This window comes from Mesoplodon bidens (assembly GCF_964165515.1).
Source record: "Mesoplodon bidens genome assembly, chromosome: 4".
In the NCBI taxonomy this organism is placed as follows: domain Eukaryota; kingdom Metazoa; phylum Chordata; class Mammalia; order Artiodactyla; family Ziphiidae; genus Mesoplodon; species Mesoplodon bidens.
Genome location: NC_138160.1, coordinates 126,448,329 through 126,467,958, shown reverse-complemented (window position 1 = coordinate 126,467,958; position 19,630 = coordinate 126,448,329). Strand labels below are relative to the sequence as shown.

The 19,630-nt window shown below is 39.9% G+C and overlaps 1 protein-coding gene across 2 annotated transcripts in view; it reads left to right on the top strand.

The window, feature by feature from the left end:
- JAKMIP2 (janus kinase and microtubule interacting protein 2) overlaps positions 1-19,630 on the top strand; it is a 170,084-nt gene that overhangs the window by 144,516 nt on the left and 5,938 nt on the right. For both annotated transcript variants that reach the window (XM_081232488.1, XM_081232487.1), the window contains 3 exons: positions 1,877-1,954; positions 4,716-4,919; positions 10,018-10,083. In XM_081232488.1, the coding sequence (XP_081088614.1) occupies positions 1,877-1,954; positions 4,716-4,919; positions 10,018-10,083 (348 nt within the window). The remainder of the gene's footprint in view (positions 1-1,876; positions 1,955-4,715; positions 4,920-10,017; positions 10,084-19,630) is intronic.

Genomic DNA, 19,630 nt, shown 5'->3' with positions numbered 1-19,630 from the left:
AATCCTATAGTAAGAACAACAAGTTGAATTTATATAGCATGTGACAGCTTACAAATCATTTGCCCATATTTTACACAGGACTTACATTTTACCAACAGGTTAGGCTGTAAAGTCAAAACATATAACAAGAACTGTTTATATTCAAAATACCCTTGGGGCTTCCCTGGGGGCGCAGTAGTTGAGAGTCCGCCTGCCGATGCAGGGGACACGGGTTTGTGCCCCGGTCCGGGAAGATCCCACATGCCGCGGAGCGGCTGGGCCCGTGAGCCATGGCCGCTGAGCCTGCGCGTCCGGAGCCTGTGCTCCGCAACGGGAGAGGCCACAACAGTGAGAGGCCCGCGTACTGCAAAAAAAAAAAAAACCAAACCCTTGAACTCTTTAAGTGCACAAATATTAATTAAGCAATCAGCTTGTTACACTGTTCCAGGCACTGGAGCTCAGAGGTAATTAGGAATGTCACTAGCAAAATCGCATGCAGACATATCCTCTCTCAAAAGTTGACACAATCAAGTTTACCTTCAGTGTTGGACGAGGTCCTTGTTCCTCGTTAAGCATACAGAGAAAGAATTGACTTGTGCTTGGCGCTATGTTCTATACAAAGATACATTTTTTAATGCCAATGGCAAGATGCTCACAACATGAGAACCACACAGAAACTGAGGGCAAGCAAGGGAACATCAGATTGACGTTTCCCAGCTCACTCTGGCTTTGCAGCAAGAGCAGACACTCACTCATTAAGTGGCACTGTGGGTGGAATTGCCTCCACACTCTTTTTTTTTCTTTCTTTTTAAAATAAAATTTATTTTAAATTGTGGTAAAAAAAACATACAGCATGCAATTTGCCATCCTAACAATTTTTTTGTGTACCGTTTGGTAGTGTCAAGTACGTTTACCTTGTTGTGCAACACATCTACAGAACTTTTTCATTTTGCAAACCTAAAACTCTATACCCATGAAACGACAATTCCCATTTCCCCCTTCCCATGACTCTATTTTATTTATTTATTTATTTATTTATTTATTTATTTAGGCCACACCAGGGTCCAAGTTCCCTGACCAGGGATCAAACCCATGCCCCCTACAGTGAGAGCACAGAGCCCAGCCACTGGACCACCAGGGAAGTCCCCCATGACTCTTCTTAAAGCAGATGCCCACCCCCAACTCCCTGCCTCCACCACCCCTTCATAAGTCTTAGCAAGACAGGCAGATGGATAAATTGGTCAGTTAGTTGGTATGTGGATAGAGCAATATGTGTGGTTAACTTCGTGCCCACTCTCTAAATTATCTTTGTGTTTGCTAATGATACACAGATGAGTTTGTATAAATTGTTTTTTATTATACAGCTTTGCTCTATTACATTTCATAACATTCTTACAAAAATATACTATCCCAGTATATTTTCACAGATATACTTATTAGTTAGCATCTATAGCATTTATCTTGTCAGAAATCTACCCTTAGGGACTTACCTGGCAGTCCAGTGGTTAAGACTCCATGCTTCCACTGCAGGGGGCATGTGTTCGATCCCTGGTCGGGGAACTAAGATCCCGCATGTCGTGCAGTGAGACCAAAAAACCAACCAAACAAACAAAAATCTATCCTTAATGACATACTCTTAAATTGGTATAAAAATCTTTTAAGACATTCCATGTGGATTGTTTGCTATATATTTTTTCTTCTTTCCATTGATTTGTACATTCCCTGTGTGAAACTATAAAAGTTGAACTATTTCCCTAAAAGACAAAATCTGTGACCCTACAAATACTAGTGATTTGTCTTACAGTGGAATTAGAGAAAACACTAATCAATACAATTTATATATCACTTTCTCATTAAGCTGACTCTTTCTATCTATTAATGTGGCCCTTTTTTCTAGGAACAATTCTGCAAAATCAAAGGCTATCTGGAAGAAGAACTAGACTACAGGAAACAAGCTCTCGACCAAGCATATATGGTAGGTACAACAAGCATTGGAGACACTCCAAGCGTTTACAATTACATGCTCTGGAGTAAAGCATCCTGTGTAATTTGTCATGTCATGTATTTGAATAGACCACAACGTGCAGCTCATTTATTCAGAGGTTTCCAGTTCTCATTCTAGAACAAATATATCTCTAGTTCTTTGCTGTTACAATACTCTTATAATAGTTAATAAATATTTCTTTATACTTCATTTTTTAAAAAATTGAATTGTGTTGTTAAATAATATTTAAACGAACAACAGATTGGATGGCAATGTAGATTAAAGAGAAATTTTATTAAATCAAATCTGATTTTATTAAATCAAATCTAGGGATAGAATAACGATGTATTTAATGTGATACATATTTTTAATTCATTTATTTCTGACAACAACCCTAAGAGGTATAGGGAATATTATTATTTATATATTACATATGAGAAAACGAAGGCTTAGAGAGAGAAAGAACTTGGCCCAGCTTGGTACACAAGTAGGTAGCGTTTAGATCTGACTCCAGACGTTGTGGCCTTAACTACCGTCATCCAGCCACAGTAAGAATATACGGGTATGTATAAAATGGATAACTAATAAGAACCTGCTGTATAAAAAATAAATTAAATAAAATTAAAAATTTTTTTAAAAAAAGAATATATGGGGAAATGGGCTGTGCCTTTTTCTCTCCTCCAGAAGATTGTGCTGATGGAGGAGCACATTTGATCCACTCCCCTGAACCAAATTCATAAAGCATCATTCCTAATATTGGACTACAGCTTGCACTTCTTCTCTCCGTGTGGACAGCACCCTGCCCCCCACCATAATACACTGTAATGACTGAAGAGAAAAAGAGTAACATTCCGAGGAGTTGCTAGTAGAGGTTTTCATAATGCTTTCCTGGAAACAGCCTGAGTCGCTTTGGGGAAAGAGGGAGCCCTTAGCCCCTGCTTATAACAAAGATGAATTAGTACTCCCCACCCAAGATGAATCAGAGATTCTGAGCACTGACGGATGGGGAAAGGAGAGGATGAGTATTGGCCGCTGATTAGAGAATAAAGAAGGAGGTAATTTTTCCCTCCCTTCCTATCCTTTTAGCCTTGCCTTCTCTACCTACACACGGTAAGATTAAACTGCATGTGTGTGTGTTCCAGGACTGAAGACTCATTCAGATAATTATTAATATATTTAACTTTTAAGAGATGAGAACTGCTTAGTCCAGGACAGGAGCTTGGAGAACATCCCTCACCAGGGCGTGTCCTTTCACCTATGTCAGAGTCACAGGGGATACGATGATAGATTTTGGTAACTGTATCTGAAGCATGTGAAAGAAAAGAAAACTGGGATGTAAGAAGCAGTAGACTCTTCATCTAAAAAAGAAAAGCCTCAAGGAAGCATTTTATAGCTAGAGCAACTATAAATCTCAGAGTATCAAAAAACAGACCAATTCCAAAGACTCTAGGCTATATTTCTCAATTTTTATTTTTATAAGAAAAAAATGGAGACTATAAAGCCATCTTCAGAGGTGTATCATGTGGAAGAGAGGTGGCATTGTGTGTGTGAAATATCTCCAATTTCAAGTATTTTATTCCAACTTGGACCACTTTTCAATGCTTATTTCTAAAAATATGGCCACCACGATAGATGTCTTTAAATATCTGTCAAATGAAAGAGAGAACAAACTTATTTTCAGCTACATTTGATAATAGAAGGATATACAGTTATTATAACAAAGTAAGGACTTCCTAAAAATGAAAAGTATGTGAAATGGACAGGATCCCAAGAAAAAGAACAAATTCTCCATCATCAGAGTAGTTCACGTATTGGCTAGATGATCCTTATGGCATCTTATAAAGGGGATCATCAAAAGGATATTTAAGCTGGAGAAGCTTTTTTTTTTAAAATTATTTATTTTTGGCTGAGTTGGGTCTTCATTGCGGCACGCGGGCTTTCTCTAGTTGTGGCGAGTGGGGGGCTACCCTTCGTTGCGGTGTGCGGGCTTCTTTTTTTAATATATAAATTTATTTATTTTATTTACTTATTTTTGGCTGTGTTGGGTCTCCATTGCTGCGTGCGGGCTTTCTCTAGTTGTGGCGAGCAGGGGCTATTCTTCGTTGTGGTGCGTGGGCTTCTCATTGCGGTGGCTTCTCTTGTTGCAGAGCACAGGCTCTAGGCAAGCAGGCTTCAGTAGTTGTGGCACACGGGCTCAGCAGTTGTGGCTCGTGGGCTCTAGAGCGCAGGCTCAGTAGTTCTGGCGCATGGGCTTAGTTGCTCTGTGGCATGTGGGACCTTCCCGGACCAGGGCTCGAACCCGTGTCCCCTGCACTGGCAGGCAGATTCTTAACCACTGCGCTACCAGGGAAGTCCCAGTGTGTGGGCTTCTCATTGCAATGGCTTCTCTTGTTGCAGAGCACAGGCTCTGGAAGTGCAGGCTTCAGTAGTTGTGGTGCATGGGCTCAGTAGTTGTGGTGCGCAGGCTCCAGAGCGCAGGCTCAGTAGTTGTGGCTCACGGGCTTAGTTGCTCTTCGGCATGTGGGATCTTCCCAGACCAGGGATCAAACCCTTGTCCCCTGCACTGACAGACAGATTCTTAACCACTGCACCATCAGGATAGTCCCTAAGCTGGATAAGCTTTGAAATTTATTTTGTTACTAGGATCCTGTGAGACTAAAATAATACATCCCTCCACATGTACACACACGTGTACATTCACACACCACACGTAAGATGCTAAATTCCAAGGTTTTCTAATTCTGTTTACCAGAGAATCCAGGAACTAGAAGCGACTTTGTACAATGCTCTGCAGCAAGAAACTGTTATCAAGTTTGGTGAATTATTAACTGAAAAACAGCAAGAGGAGCTGAGGACAGCAGTGGAAAAGTTACGGCGGCAGATGCTGAGGAAGAGCAGAGAGTACGACTGTCAGATTCTACAGGAGAGAATGGAGCTCTTACAGCAAGCCCATCAGGTGAGGATGTAGTCACTACAACTGTGTTGGGTGGTACTAAGACGATGGGACCAAGTGCTCAGTACATAGTGTTGAGTATGAGTATGGAGAAGCCTGGGAGCTAGAAGCTATTTTCAAAGAGTAAAATAAATAACTATTGTTTCCCACCTACACTCAGAAACAGGACGATGGTTTTATAATGAATTAATCTGAAGAAAATTGGCACTTCAGAAGCACTGTGTCATGCTACTGTTTTTGCGACTACTTTGTCATGAAACACCCCTTGAATCTCATGGAGCCTGATTATGTTCCTTATGCTGGGAAGGGACTCTCTGGGACTCAGTCCAGGACACAGATAATGCTTCCCTGCTGTTACTCATCCTAGTCCATAACCTAGCCTGATCAAATAATCCAAAGAGGGTAAAAGGGAACAAGGACCTTTCTCTTTATTCCCAGAATAAACAGCAACAGCAACAAAGCATGGAAGCTGCCTCTTAGTTACTGGCATGTGCTATAGGTCAGGAACTAAACTAAGGGCTCTACTTCCATCATTTCATTTAATCTTGGCAATAGCCCACTACTGTAAGTATTCTTATTATCCCAGCTTAAGAGATCATGATACTGAAGAAAAGAGTGCTTAGGTGATTGGCCCAAGATGACAGATAGTAAGCAACAGAGCCAGAATTACCACCCGGATCGGCCTGACTCCAAGGCCAGTGCACATGAACATTGCACTATACTGTCTTCTACAGCTTGAGTCATCTATAATTTATATGATTTATCTAGACCAGCAAGGCTCAAAATAAACACCCAATATTAACTTACAGCCAAAATTCTTAATTCCAACTATTTGTTCATGTCATAGATTGACAGGCAAAGACTAGGGTCCTGGTCAAGAAGCAGATTCTGTAATAATTCCAGAATTGAAAGTTCCAGGCTAGGGTATTCGGTACTCATAAGCTGAAATAAGCAACTGGTACAAAATCCAGATGGGCTATACAGGAGGTAAGAATCATGTGGTCATTAGAGATCAAGGTGAGTAGAAAAGGAACAGGGGTTATTTTTTGTGGATCTTTACAGGCTAACAAATTACCCAAGTTAACAGGGAACTCTGAAGCCATTTTGTCCCAGAGATGATAAACACATGCATGTTTGTTTCACTGGTTCTTGAGATTCCATCATAAAGGTTTGGATTTTGACTCTGAAGAGAGTTTTAAAGCTTTCAGTAATAGACTGTATGGTATCATTGCATTAATGCAGGCATTCTTTCCTTCTATAAGGGAATGAACATGTCCTCTGCGTAAATTTCTTAGGCTGCAATAGCATTTAATTAATTTCAGCAAAGAAGGAGGTGTGTCATAGAACCACAGAAGTGTTTATTTTTAAGATGGACAAATAGTTATCTAAATTTTTTTATGATTAAAGCCTTGTCAATGCTTTTGTGTCTCTTCAGTCAGCTAAGGTACTTCACTCCCAAAAGAGATGGTTCTGTTTGTTTTGTTTTAAGTTACCCAGTCTGAACTGTTAAGTACATTATCTTTCTAAGCCTCAGAGAGTTTCATTGACATTTTCTGTCTCCCAAATACATGTTCATTAGAATATGCCTTTCCAGTTATTTCTTACTTTCCTTTCAATCAGTAGCTTTGAGATTTGAGAGAATTATTCCAGAAGGCATTGGCCAGGATTTGTCATATATAAGTTTATAATGCAGTCTAAATTCTAGAGCGTATCACTAACCACTTATTAGACATTTCTGTTTGAGTGTTTTAGAGTGAACTCATATGAAGCATACCTAAACACACATTCTTATCCTTACTTCTCCCTTCTCTCCCCATCTGCCTGTCTTGGTTAGTAGAACTACCGTATGTCAAAGCACTCAAGCTGAAAACCCTGGGGTCTTCCTTGTCCTTCTCCCCTTTTCTGATGTCATATTCTTCCTCAAAAGCCTCCATGATCCCAATGTCCAGTTGAGTCTAGTCATGCTATCTCCAGGTCCTTCAGTAGCTGGCTACTCCTCCCCTAAAACCCAGATTTGAGACAATCTTCATAGCTTACCTTCCTCTCTGTTCATGCAGAACTCTTCCCGTACCCCTTAGGCCATGATTTCCCACCTCCAAGCCTTTGTTTTCCTGACTGCTCACCCCAAAATGTCGTTCAGAGTCTGCTGCACTTATCGAATCTTCTCATTTTTCAGTTTAGATCCACCTCTTCAGAATGCTCTCCCTGATGAAGACAATGAGCTACATACTACTGAAAAACTCGACATTCCATACCCTTTTTATACACTCATTCAGAACCATTTATTGAGGGCCTGCTTGTGCTGGGTGCTGGGAATGTGATGGTGGACAAAGACATAAAGGTCATTGTTCTCATGTATCCTCCCGATGAAGAGGGAAAAAGCGACAACGCAAATGAGCAATAGCCAAGGCAATTTCAGAGAGTGGCAATAAGTGCTCTGAAGATGTGTGTGTATGTGAGGCGGGGGAGGGAGGGAGAGGGAGAGAATGAGAGTGAGTTTGGGAGTAGGATTAGCCACTCTAAACTGGCTGATCGGAGCAAGCCTCTCTGAAAATGTCGAAATCCCAAGAAATCAGCCACACAAAGATTTTGGCAAGGTGTCCCAGAAGTTAGGGTCAGCAGGGCCTAAGTCTCTATCATGGGAATGTTTGGAATATTTAAGTAGCAGAGAGAAGGCCAGTATGGCAGGGGCACATGGAGCCACGGGAATGTTGTTATGAGATGAATCTGGAGAGGTAAGACAGGCCAAGATCATGCTGGGCCTTGAAGGAGTTTGGGTTTTATTCTGAGAGCAACTTGGCTAACTCTCCTTTCCCTCTTCCTCTCCCCCTTAAAACTCAAGGACTGCCGTGATCGTTTCATATTCTAAGAGTTCACACTGGCTGCTATAGGTGGATGTAGGATGCACAAGATTAGAAGCAGGAAGAGCCGGCAGTAACCTCTCACACAGTCATGATGGGGGACTTGCTGTCCTTAGTAGCAGTAGAGACAAAAAGTCGTAGAACAGGGGTCTGTTCTGGACTCCATAGAGTTTACTGTGAGACTGGATGGCAGGCTGGCAAGCAGATGGGAAGGAAAAAGACATAAAGCCCACAGCACACAATGTAGCTTACCTAACTCATTGAATAAATATGTATACGCAGCTTCTTTGTGCTAAACACTGTACTGGGTATTAGAGATTGGCGATGAAGTTGTGCATAGTTTCGCCATTGTTTACTTTCTCTGCTTAATCTGTTTTTCCCTGTGTTTTACATTTTTCCCCCCATCTGGATGTGATAGTTCTTTGAAATCAGGAACCAATTGATACCTTTTGCCTGCATTCTCCATCACATCCAGCACAGTCCTGAACATGTAAGAAGGTGCCCAACAAGCACAGGCTTGGTGGCTGAATAGATGCCATAGTAATCTCATGATTTTATTGGTGTAGTGCTTGCCTCTACATCCAGCAGACATATGAAGGAAGTTCTCGCACACTCAAGGTAGAAATAGCTAGCAAATTTATTCTTTCACTGTGTAGCTTTGGAGCATAAGCAGCACTATGGAAATACAAGCACACACATCACACACATTTATCATTCACTGTCACACACATCAGCATTCATTGTCACATAATTGCATGGTCCTTCTGACAAAACACACCCTCCTCTCCTGTACAAACCTCACCCTCTTTCCTTTAAAGCAGGATTTCTCAGTCTCTGCACTACTGACATTTTGGGCCTGATGATTCTTTATGGGGGGGGGGCGTGGAGGAGACTGATCTATATACTGCAGGATGTTTAGCAGCATCTTTGGCCTCTACCCCTTAGGTGCTTGCTAGTTGCACCCCTTCCCCCAGTTGTGACCAGTGATCACATGTGATTCAAAACTGTCCAGAAATTAGATAGTGGTAATGGTTGCACAACTTTGTGAATATACTAAAACCACTGAATATTACACTTTAAAATAAATTAACTAACTAACTTTTTAAAATGTCCAGACATTGCCAGATGTCAACTGGGGTGCAAAATCACCCCCAGTTGAGAACCACTTTAGAGAGAGGAAGATATGATTTCCAAGTTCAACTGTTCTTTGTTCTAGCTTCCCTTTTGTCTCCCCACATTGCATTGTAAAACCTCTCCTTCTATAGTATCACGTTGTTTAGCTTCCATTGTTTTCTTCTTAGACTCCAGTTCTCCATTTTCTAATTATTCCCAAAAGAGGCATTAAATTACAAGCTTGCCCTGTGTAACCCTGTACCATGAACATACAAGGCCTTTAGATTGCCAGAAGGAAATTTGAAGACTCTTTTCACTTATAAATTATTGTCTATGTAATGTCGATTTCAAATCTGTGCTATTTACTGGAATTTTGTTATAGTTTACAGGTAATTTCAAAGACAGGTCTGGAACTTTTTTGTCTTCAGGATTACTTGTGTTATTCTTGTTATGTTTGGGGTTTTTTTCCCCCTAGTTTATTAGTTCCTTCTTTTGAATTTTTTTGAAGTGGAATCGCTACCTTGTTTTGTGAAAATTGGTCAGTCCTGTTTCTTGAGGAAATTCCACCCTGAAACAGATTTGAAATAAGGTTGGAAAAAAAAGGTAGACCAGAAACCGATGGGATAGTTGCCTTTGTGTGAGCCAGTTTTAGCCATTTTTTAATGAGGTAATGAACAACCAAAAACCTTAATCAAATAGTTTACAACAAAATTTGTTTCTTGCTCTCTAGTTCTGGGACATACAGCTGTCTCTACAAGGATGTGGCTTTCCCACATCTCACTCCCACTCACGTTCCACTGGCCAAAACAGGTCTCCTGACCAAGCCCAAGGACAGTGGGGCGAGAATCATACCTCTCTCACAGGGAAGGGGTCTTCAGGGATAGATTGACCCAGAAGAGAAAGGGATGGCAAATATTTTTAAAACATAATCAATGACAATGATTTTCACTTTGAGTACGGGTAATTTTTGAAACATGCAATAACCCTCTGGGTATAGAAAAATGTATATGTGACATTTCCAGATGCTATGTTTTTATAGAAAGTTCTGTGTTTTAGGTTGGTGAATGATCTTCTTGTTTAACTTAACAGACTGAAAAGCTTCTTTTTCCCTCCCCTTTTTTTCTCAGAGAATTCGTGACTTAGAAGATAAAACAGACATCCAGAAAAGACAGATAAAGGACTTAGAAGAAAAGGTACATGTGAAGTTCAATATGTATTTCAATCTTTATTTTTTAGATCAGACAATAATATTGTTTTCACTCACTGTGTTTTCTTTCTTCTCAGCTATTGTGTATCTTGTGTAGGCAGGTATAGTTACAGTAAACGTAAACTCTGCCTGTAGTCAGGCACCAGGATTCTAGCAAAGCTTCTGCCTTCAGTTACATTTTTGCCTTTTGTGTTGATTCCTGTCCTTTTCTATAGATGTTTTCTTTCCTCAGTTTTCCCTTTCCCATCTTCACTTCTTTGCCAAAAGTTTCTTCTGAGTTTTGTTACTCTACGTTCCTCTTCCTTTTTAAAATCTTTTTAGTCCTTTTTTTAAAAAGTCTTTCCCATTATTCATAAAAAGCCCTTTCCTCCTTGTGCTGCAATTTCACCTCAATACATTCAGAAATTTAGATTGACACATGAAAACTATGCCCTCATGTCACTTCCCCAGTGGTCTGAGAGAGGAACTGCTTCTTCCAAGTCAACCAGCACTTTTGGCAGGGGTGGGGGTGAGGTAAAGAGGGCATTTGGAAATGTGTGTGTTCTGGGAGAAGGGAGAGGGCTAGCGCAGGGATGCTCCTTAGCTGCAGTGAGTTCAACAGTCTTGCATAACAAAGAATTATCCTGCCTAGGATGCCAGGGGCGCCCTGCCAAGGAACACAGCAGGGATGGCAAGAGGTGTTCTATGGAGTTCCAGTCTCATTGACTGGAAGTAGCAGCCTGAATCCCTGTGTTGTGAAAAAGCATGGTTGTTTTGCAGTATCTTTCATGGGCACCCAAGAAGCAAATAGCAAACCACCTGCCATTTCTGAGATAGTGATTAGAATTTGGTTCATCCCAAGTGGCTTTTATAGTTGCCCTATGTGAGCTCAAAGGCCACTGGTAGGGTCCAGTAGCCAAACAATCAGCCACCTAGATTCTTATGTAGGCTGGGTCTTCATGTACTTATTTGAGCTTGGGTAAGTGACTTTACCCACTGTGTCTAAGCCATATCTATTCAATAGGGAGGGGAACACTCACCCTCACCTCCTCTCATGGGTTCCATGAGGAAAAAAATGAGGTCACTTACATGAAAATTAGGAAACACTAAAAAAGTATAAGTCAAATTAAAGTATATTTTTTAAAATTTCCAAATGTAAAGTTACATATCTTATACAAAATTTTAAATTTGAATTTTCCTCTTTTCCAAAGTGTGCTCTTTAGTTCTTGAGGGTAAGAGTGTAGTAAATGAAAAGCTGCATCTAATTTCCCAGTGTTTGGCAGAAAGGCCCATAGAGAGCAGGGGTTGTCCACAGTTTCCCTGGCTGTCAAAGGACACACCTGCTATCTTCCATTTTCCACGTATTTAAATGGCTACCCTTGGTCCTAGTCAGTCTCTCTGCTAATTCGTAAACAGTCCTGGGGTGGCTCAAGGAGGAAGCTGCCAGCTCTTCCCCAGAAACTTCGTTCAGTTCAGTCCCCACTTAACTGAGGAAAAACAAACAAATAAAGGAATTTTCTAACATCTAGTCAGGTCACCACCCTAGCCAAATTAAGTGTGAACTTTTCATTTTACAGGTCTGAACTTCCTAAATATTTATGATAATAGGTTAACGTACATTAACAGAAAATGACAATTATTTAGCTATCAAAGCAGCATATTCCATATGTAGTACTAAACTAAGCCACTTCAAGAACAATCCAGTTGGTTTCTGATTAGAGGTTCGAATGACAGATGAGGTTTATAAAGTACCTTCTATTCACTTGACCTCAATTCTGCTCATCCACAAGCATAGTAAAAAGGCTAAAGATCACTTATGTCAGGGATAGTTTTCATTCTTTCCCCTGGAGTACTTGAACACCTTCTCAGGGTACATACAGTATTCCCGCTTTGTTCCTAATTCCCATGCACACAGTGAGTATAAATCAGGTGATTAAAACAAACATAGCAAAATTGCTTCCCATGTGCCGCTCTCCACCATCCAAGGCACTTCCACGTTCATCATCTCATTTGATGAATTATCATCATTAATTATAATTACTAATTATTATAATAAATAATAATTATTATAATTAATTATCCTGAGAAAATACCACAGATATTATGTTCCCCTTTTATACAGATAATAAAACAAAGGCTCAGAGACATTAAACAACTTTCCCCAAATCATATAACCAGTCTATGGCAAATCAAGACCAGAGGTCAGGTATCTGACCCTAAGTGCCACAGCCTGCCTACCACATAGCATGGAATTTAGACTGTCATTGTAAATCAAGTGATGGGCATCCCCTCATGCCCAGAGAGGTAGCTCTGACACCTGAACTCCTCATGGGAATAGTGGAAGCCTTCCATTCCTCTCCTCCATCCACTCCTGCTCCATGTGCCATCCTATTACTATCCATCTTCAAGGAATGGAAAAAAAAAAAAACAAAGGACAGAGTTTCTGCTTTTCATAGTACTAGACCAGTCACTAATACATGGCTCTTCACACCATATTTATAACTTTTTCATGCAATTTTGCCACAGTGAAGCAAGAGCCTTATAAGTATGGCATTAAAGGAAATATGCAAATAACATGCCCAATATGAGACTGCCATACAGGACCCTATTCAAAAATGTCATGACCAACAGAAGGCTCCTGAAGTGTGATAACAAGGCAAAAGACTTCATGACTCTGTAAATCACCGAGGAAATCAGTATTTGAAAAAACTGATCTGACCTATGACATTTTATAATTAGCATACAGTTGGTTTTCTACCAGTGCTACACAAGCATGTTTTCCATCCAAGTATCTGCATCTCTGGTGAAGGTTCTTGGTGAAGAGAGAAATATCGGACTCCATTTAACTTCTATGAGTCAAATAAGGAGAAATCTATCTCAGAAGCATGACAGCCTGGAGCTGCAGCATCCATTCACTATGTGAAGTTACCTCTGATGAATAAGCATAGTTCGTACCAGTAGGAGGACCACATATCCTCACTCAACCAGGACAGACCCAGGTTATACCTGTTGCCCTGATGTAATTACTAATACAATTCCATTTCCCTCTGAGGAGTGCCCCACTGTGGATAAGTGATCATATGTTTACCCTACAGACTAATATTCTTCCTGCTCTGCCTTAGTCCTAAAACCTAACACATTAACCAAATAATGATCGCATTGAGTGATTGTGTACACTTTGATCATTTTTAATTTTTTAAATTACCCTCTCACACATTAAAAATAGAGACAATAACATATAATAGAGTAAGACTTGGAAGGTCTAACCTCTAGGCTTCACTATACCGTCAGATTAATGCAATTAGACTACTGATTAACTGCTCTGTGCTTATTTTTCTTACTTAAATTAGGAGCTTAGACCGATTACCTGTTAAGACCCTCTCAGAGTTCTAAAATGTATCAGTCGATGTTAGTTGAACACCAGTTATTCATTGCATTGCTTTACCCGTGGATAAATAAAAGGTACGGTTTTTTGAAATAAAAGGTGTTTGGTGTATATATGAGAAATGGTCAGATTTGAGCAAAGTGGAAAAGCTGCGGTTTTGTACGACCTGAATGGCAGTACAGAAATTCAGATTTACATAATCTTCTTCTTTTTCTTCTGCAGTTTCTGTTTCTATTCTTGTTCTTCTCTCTTGCCTTTATTCTATGGCCTTGATGTCAAGGTGCCTCTTACAGGTAAGATTCCATTTAATTCTCAAAATGTGCTTCTAAGAGGTATTTGATAAGAAGGATGCTGCATATAGTTACTATGCCTGTGTTTTTAAAAAACAAATACACTGGGTATTTAAATGCCAATCTTAAATGCCATAAAATGAGAAATAGATCCAATCCATTTGGGTGACTATTAAAGAAATGAAGCAACCATGAAGCATGATGGAAATCAAGAATTTTTTTCTAGCTAACTGTCTTGCTTTGGGAAGTCATGATGTCTGTGAATCTATGAATTCTCATTGTAGCCCCTCATTACACTGAAAGAGTCGTTTCTGTATCTACAAAGTAAAAAAATATGAGTATGTTTTTTTTTTTTTTTTTTTTTTTTTTTTTTTTCTGTACGCGGGCCTCTCACTGCTGTGGCCTCTCCCGTTGCGGAGCACAGGCTCCGGACACACAGGCTCCGCGGCCATGGCTCGCGGGCCCAGCCGCTCCGCGGCATGTGGGATCTTCCGGAATAGGGGCACGAACCCGTGTCCCCTGCATCGGCAGGCGGACTCTCAACCACTGCGCCACCAGGGAAGCCCTGAGTATGTTTTTAGTGTCTCTTCCAGGTTGAAAATTCTGCTTCTGTAAATCTAACAAGTTAAAAATGACTGATTTTCTTAACCCTTTCTCCCAGTCCCTCTTCATCAGGACTCAGGAAAAAAGACTGTTTAGGGAAATTGGATCTTGTTTTAAATTAAGATAGTTTTCAATGTCAGTTTAGAAAAAAATGAAGACTCACTATTATTATATTATCAAGTCAATTTCTTATGAATACAAGTATAAATCATCTTAGACAGTGATTCCCAATGCTATTAAAAATACAGATTCCAAAGCCTTACCTCCGATTTAATGAAGCAGATTACTGGACATGGGGATGAGACAGAGGGTGAGAGAGGTGGAGAGTAAAGATTGATCTATATTTTTAACAAGCATACCAGGTGATTCTGATGTCTACCCAGGTACAGAAACCGCAAACCTTAACACCATTATTTAAAAATAAACAAGGGCTAGCTGCTATTCTAAATCTGTTTACCATGGTGTGTGTCCACTTTGGTTATCCTATTAAGTTATATTATGCAGGGATCTTTCCTGGACCTCACGTTACTTAACATTTTCTATAACAAGTTGAAAAATGGAAGAGAGACACTTTCTCTCTCTGTGGGTATCAACTCTGTTACCTGGATGTGAAACAGAAAAGCAAAAGTACTTTAGCATGACCTGATACAAGGAAGGAGTGAAGCAGATATCCCCAGAAAGTTGTATCCTCATATACCCAACTCCCTGGCTTTATTCCTTCCTCCAAAAGATTTTCTTTTCAGACTGAAAATTATCCTCTGACTGACAAGAAGGGTGGTAACCTTGCAGCACATAAAGAAGAGGACTTAGTTTCTTAAACTGAATGAGAATATCTAAAGAGAAATGAGCGAGATTCTCTAGGAAAGGATCAAAATGGCCAGAGCATGAGAAAACAAACAGCCCTCCCTCCCATCCCCCAACTAACAGTCAATCAATCAATCAATGAGGCAAATAAAGTTCATTGAGACACAAGTACTACATGGTGGTGTAGGGAAGAAAAATCGAACTTCATAAATACATAAAAACTAGCTAGAAAACGAGTAGCCTTGAATATTAATATCGATAATGACTAAAAATTACATGCTAGGTGCTGTTCTAAGCAATAGATACATTAATCCTCACAAAACCCCCTAGAAAGTAGGTGTTGCTTTTATTTCTTTTTTTTAAAGTTGGAGAAACTACAGCATGTGATTTTCCCAAGACCATATAGCTACAGTGGGCAGGACTAGGATTTGTACCCAGACAGGCTCACGCCAGAGTCCACTTTTAACCCCATTCTGCCTCACAAATGAAAGAGGGCCTTTCTCTCACATTTTGAGCATTATTTATGTTCATATATATCAGCAATCAGAGGGGTCCTATCTACAATCTGTGTACTACTACATAGCTCTTGGGTTTTGAAATTGCAACGTGCTCATCTCCATACCTTTTCCAGTTTTTTTTTTTTTTTTTTTTTTTTTGCGGTACGTGGGCCTCTCACTGCCATGGCCTCTCCTGTTGCAGAGCACAGACTCCAGACGCGCAGGCCCAGCGGCCACGGCTCACGGGCCCAGCCGCTCCACGGCATGTGGGATCTTCCCGGACCGGGGCACGAACCCGTGTCCCCTGCATTGGCAGGCGTACTCTCAACCACTGCGCCACCGGGGAAGCCCCCTTTTCCAGTTTTTTGTAACTCCTCGAGGGATATACAAAATTTGATTTGCTTTTCCTCCAGAGGCGCGCGTGATTGACACTTAGGAATGGTCAAATGAAAAAATGCAATTATAATTAATAATAATAATATAGCAAATTAATGTGGCAGTGAATCTGGGTAGTAAAAATATGTAGAGGAAAAAGGCTGAGTAGAGTACAGCTTTGAAGTTAACTCTACTGTTAAGTTTGAATCCTGCCATATACTAGCTATGTCATGGTAGGTTTAGACCAAGATTAGGTTTCCTATTCCATAAAATGGTTATAATTATATTAACTCCAGCATGGCATTATGTTGAAAGAATTAAATAAGATTATACATATAAAGGATTTGCCACATTGACTGGCACATGGTTCAGTAATCAGCAACTCTTAGCTATTATAAAAAAGAAAAAAAAGTTGGCTATCACATTTACTGAGTTTGCAAATATACAAGTTTGAAAATAAAACCTCTAAGTACTGCCGAGTAGTTTACCACCTAAACCAAAAGGAGTAGTTACCTTTTCATCTCTTCTTTTCCGAGAATAATCTGGATTTCAATAATACAAGGGAATAAGACATTACTGGAAAGTGATTAATGCTACTTATATGTCCAAAGCAGGCAAGAGAGAGGTAGGAGGAGGTAAGGCAGAAAAGTGCTTTCTTATTGGCGGGTAGGAAGAGCATGCTGCAAATAACCACAAAAATATTCTTCCTATTAAATTAAAGATTTATATTCTGCTCTAAACCTAAGACTAACTTAAATTGTATATAAAGATAGCCTCCTTAAAATGAAATGACTTATGCTTCTTTCCTTTTAGCAGTTACCTAAGTCATTTTTGTCAGTGATGATCTAGAAGCTGCTGAAGGCTCCTAACTCCTTACTGCTTTCAGTGGTTGCTGGCTAAATAACTCAGTCCATGCGTTATCATGGGACTTTTACCTTAAGTAGGGGAACCCCACGTAGTTTCAGGAGATACCATCTGCTCACACATTCATTTTTTCCTTCCAGTTTTATTGTGATATTATTGACATACAACACTGTATACGTTTAAGGTATACAGCATAATGATTTGACTTACATACATCGTGAAATAATTATCACAGTACATTTAGTGAGCATCTGCAGAATTAAAGAAATAGAAAAAATTTTTTTTCTTGTGATGAGAGCTCTTAGGATTTACTCTCAACAACTTTTACATAATATACAATCACATTAATTATATTTATCATGTTGTACATAATATTCCTAGAACTTATTTATCTTATAACTGGAAGTTTGTACCTTTTGATTGTTCATCCAGTACCTCTTCCCCCTACCCCTTGCCCCTGGTAATCACAAATCTGATCCCTTTTTCTATGAGTTTCTTTGTTTGTTTGCTTGTTTTTGAAGTATAATTGACCTATAACATTATGTTAGTTCCTGTTACACAACATAGTGATTCGATATTTCTGTACATTTCAAAATGAGCACCACAATAAGTCTAGTTACAAGCTGCCATACAAAGATACTACAACTTATTGACTATATTCCCCACACTGTATATTTCATACCCAGGACTCATTTATATTGCAACTGGAAGTTTGTACCTCTTAATCTCCTTCATGTATTTCTTTCCTCCAAGTATTCTGTATTTTTATTCTAATAAATAGTGTACCACTAATTCTTCCATGTTAGACACTTACACAGGAAGACAAAGGAAAGAAGAAAATGAGAGGAGTGCAAAAATAGCCATCACCAGGTTAGTTGTTACATCCAGGTTACAATGACCATGGAAAATCCTCCTCTTCTGAGGAGGGATGGATTAGTGAAGAACAAAACAGAACCAGCTTTGTTTATTTTGAAGTTGGGAAGACCAGACAGAGAACAGGTGATCGTGATTCTTCATCCACATTTTCTAGTTCATTTTTAATGATACTTCTCTGGTGTCAACCATGAATTTTTGAACTTGATAGCTCAATATTTTCGCTTCCTGTCTAGTAACATAAACCATGTTAAAAGGCACATAATATTGCATTGTTGTTCTGATCCCCCAAAAACTTAACAATAAATCCTGTATTATAAAAACAGCCACAGCTGATTAGTTACAAATTCTCCATTAAAATATACGAATGTTGGGCCTCCCTGGTGGCGCAGTGGTTGGGAGTCCGCCTGCCGATGCAGGGGATACGGGTTCGTGCCCCGGTCTGGGAGGATCCCATATGCCGCGGAGTGGCTGGGCCCGTGAGCCGTGGCCGCTGGGCCTGCGCGTCCGGAGCCTGTGCTCCGCAATGGGAGAGGCCACAGCAGTGAGAGGCCCACATACCGCAAAAGGAAAAAATAAATAAATAAATAAATAAATAAAAATAAAAAAATAAAAATAAAATATACGAATGTTTATTTCTTATTACATTTACATTTTTTTCAATCCCTCTTCCCACTAATGCCTATAGGCGACATGTGGAAAACAAATGGCAATTGACCAATATCTACAATATACGTCGTTTAAGATAGAATTTTGCTCCTTGTTCTTTTATATTGGTAAAAGAAGTCCATTTGATGCAGCATTATATGCTAGCTAATCAGCCCTTCCTTTATGTAAACATATCCATTAGCCTTTATCTAGTCGTATTAAAATTGTTTCCGTATCCGTCTCACACATTAGACTGTTAGTAAAGCATAGGGTAGGGCATATGCTGTATTCATCTTTGTATCTTCAGTGTCTACAACAGTGCCTTATATATACTTAGGTGCTGAATAAATTTTAAATTGACAGATGGACTGAAGGGCCGATGTACGAATGAATAACTAGCTGGGTAAATGAAGGTGAAAGCAGATTTGTGACCTGTTAGATCAGGGCCCTGGATAGCATAGTAGTGTAACACCAAGATAACTATCCAGTTTGTTCTTTATATGTCGTTTGGAGAATAACTTAAAGAATGAGTGAATAGAGGAAAGAATACATAAATATATTCTCCCCCAACTCCACAGGGGGGATATCTTACTTATTGGAGTCAGTGCTTCTCCTCAGACACTCTCATAACTCACTCTTCATACAGCAGCCCGAATGAGTTTTAGGAAACACCAATCTAATCATGCCCCCTTCCTGGGGAAGCATCACCATTAGGGTCAAATCACGGTTCCTTAATGTGGCCAAAAAAGCCCTGTCTGATCTAACTACAGACTAACTGAGGCCTCGTGTTGTTCCAGGATTTCCCTTGATGAGCTATACTCCCTTCCGCCTACCACAGAGGTCTGCCCCTTCAGCCCTTGTGTGCAGAGTAGAGTCGGTTCTCTATATCCACAGGTTCCACATCCTTGGATTCAACCAACTGTGGATGGAAAATATTCGGAAAAAAAATTCCAGAAAGTTCCAAAAAGTAAAACTTGAGTTTGCTGCATGCAGGCAACTATTTACATAGCATTTCCATTGTATTAGGTATTGTAAGTAATCTCGAGGTGATTTAAAGTATGTGGGAGAATGTGCATAGGTTATATGCAAATACCAAACCACTTTATAAGGGGCTTGAGCATCCTTGGATTTTGGTGGGAGGTCCTGGAACCAATCCCTCACGGACACAGAGGAACAACTACACTTTCTGTGCTGCTTTATCTAGTGAACACCTTC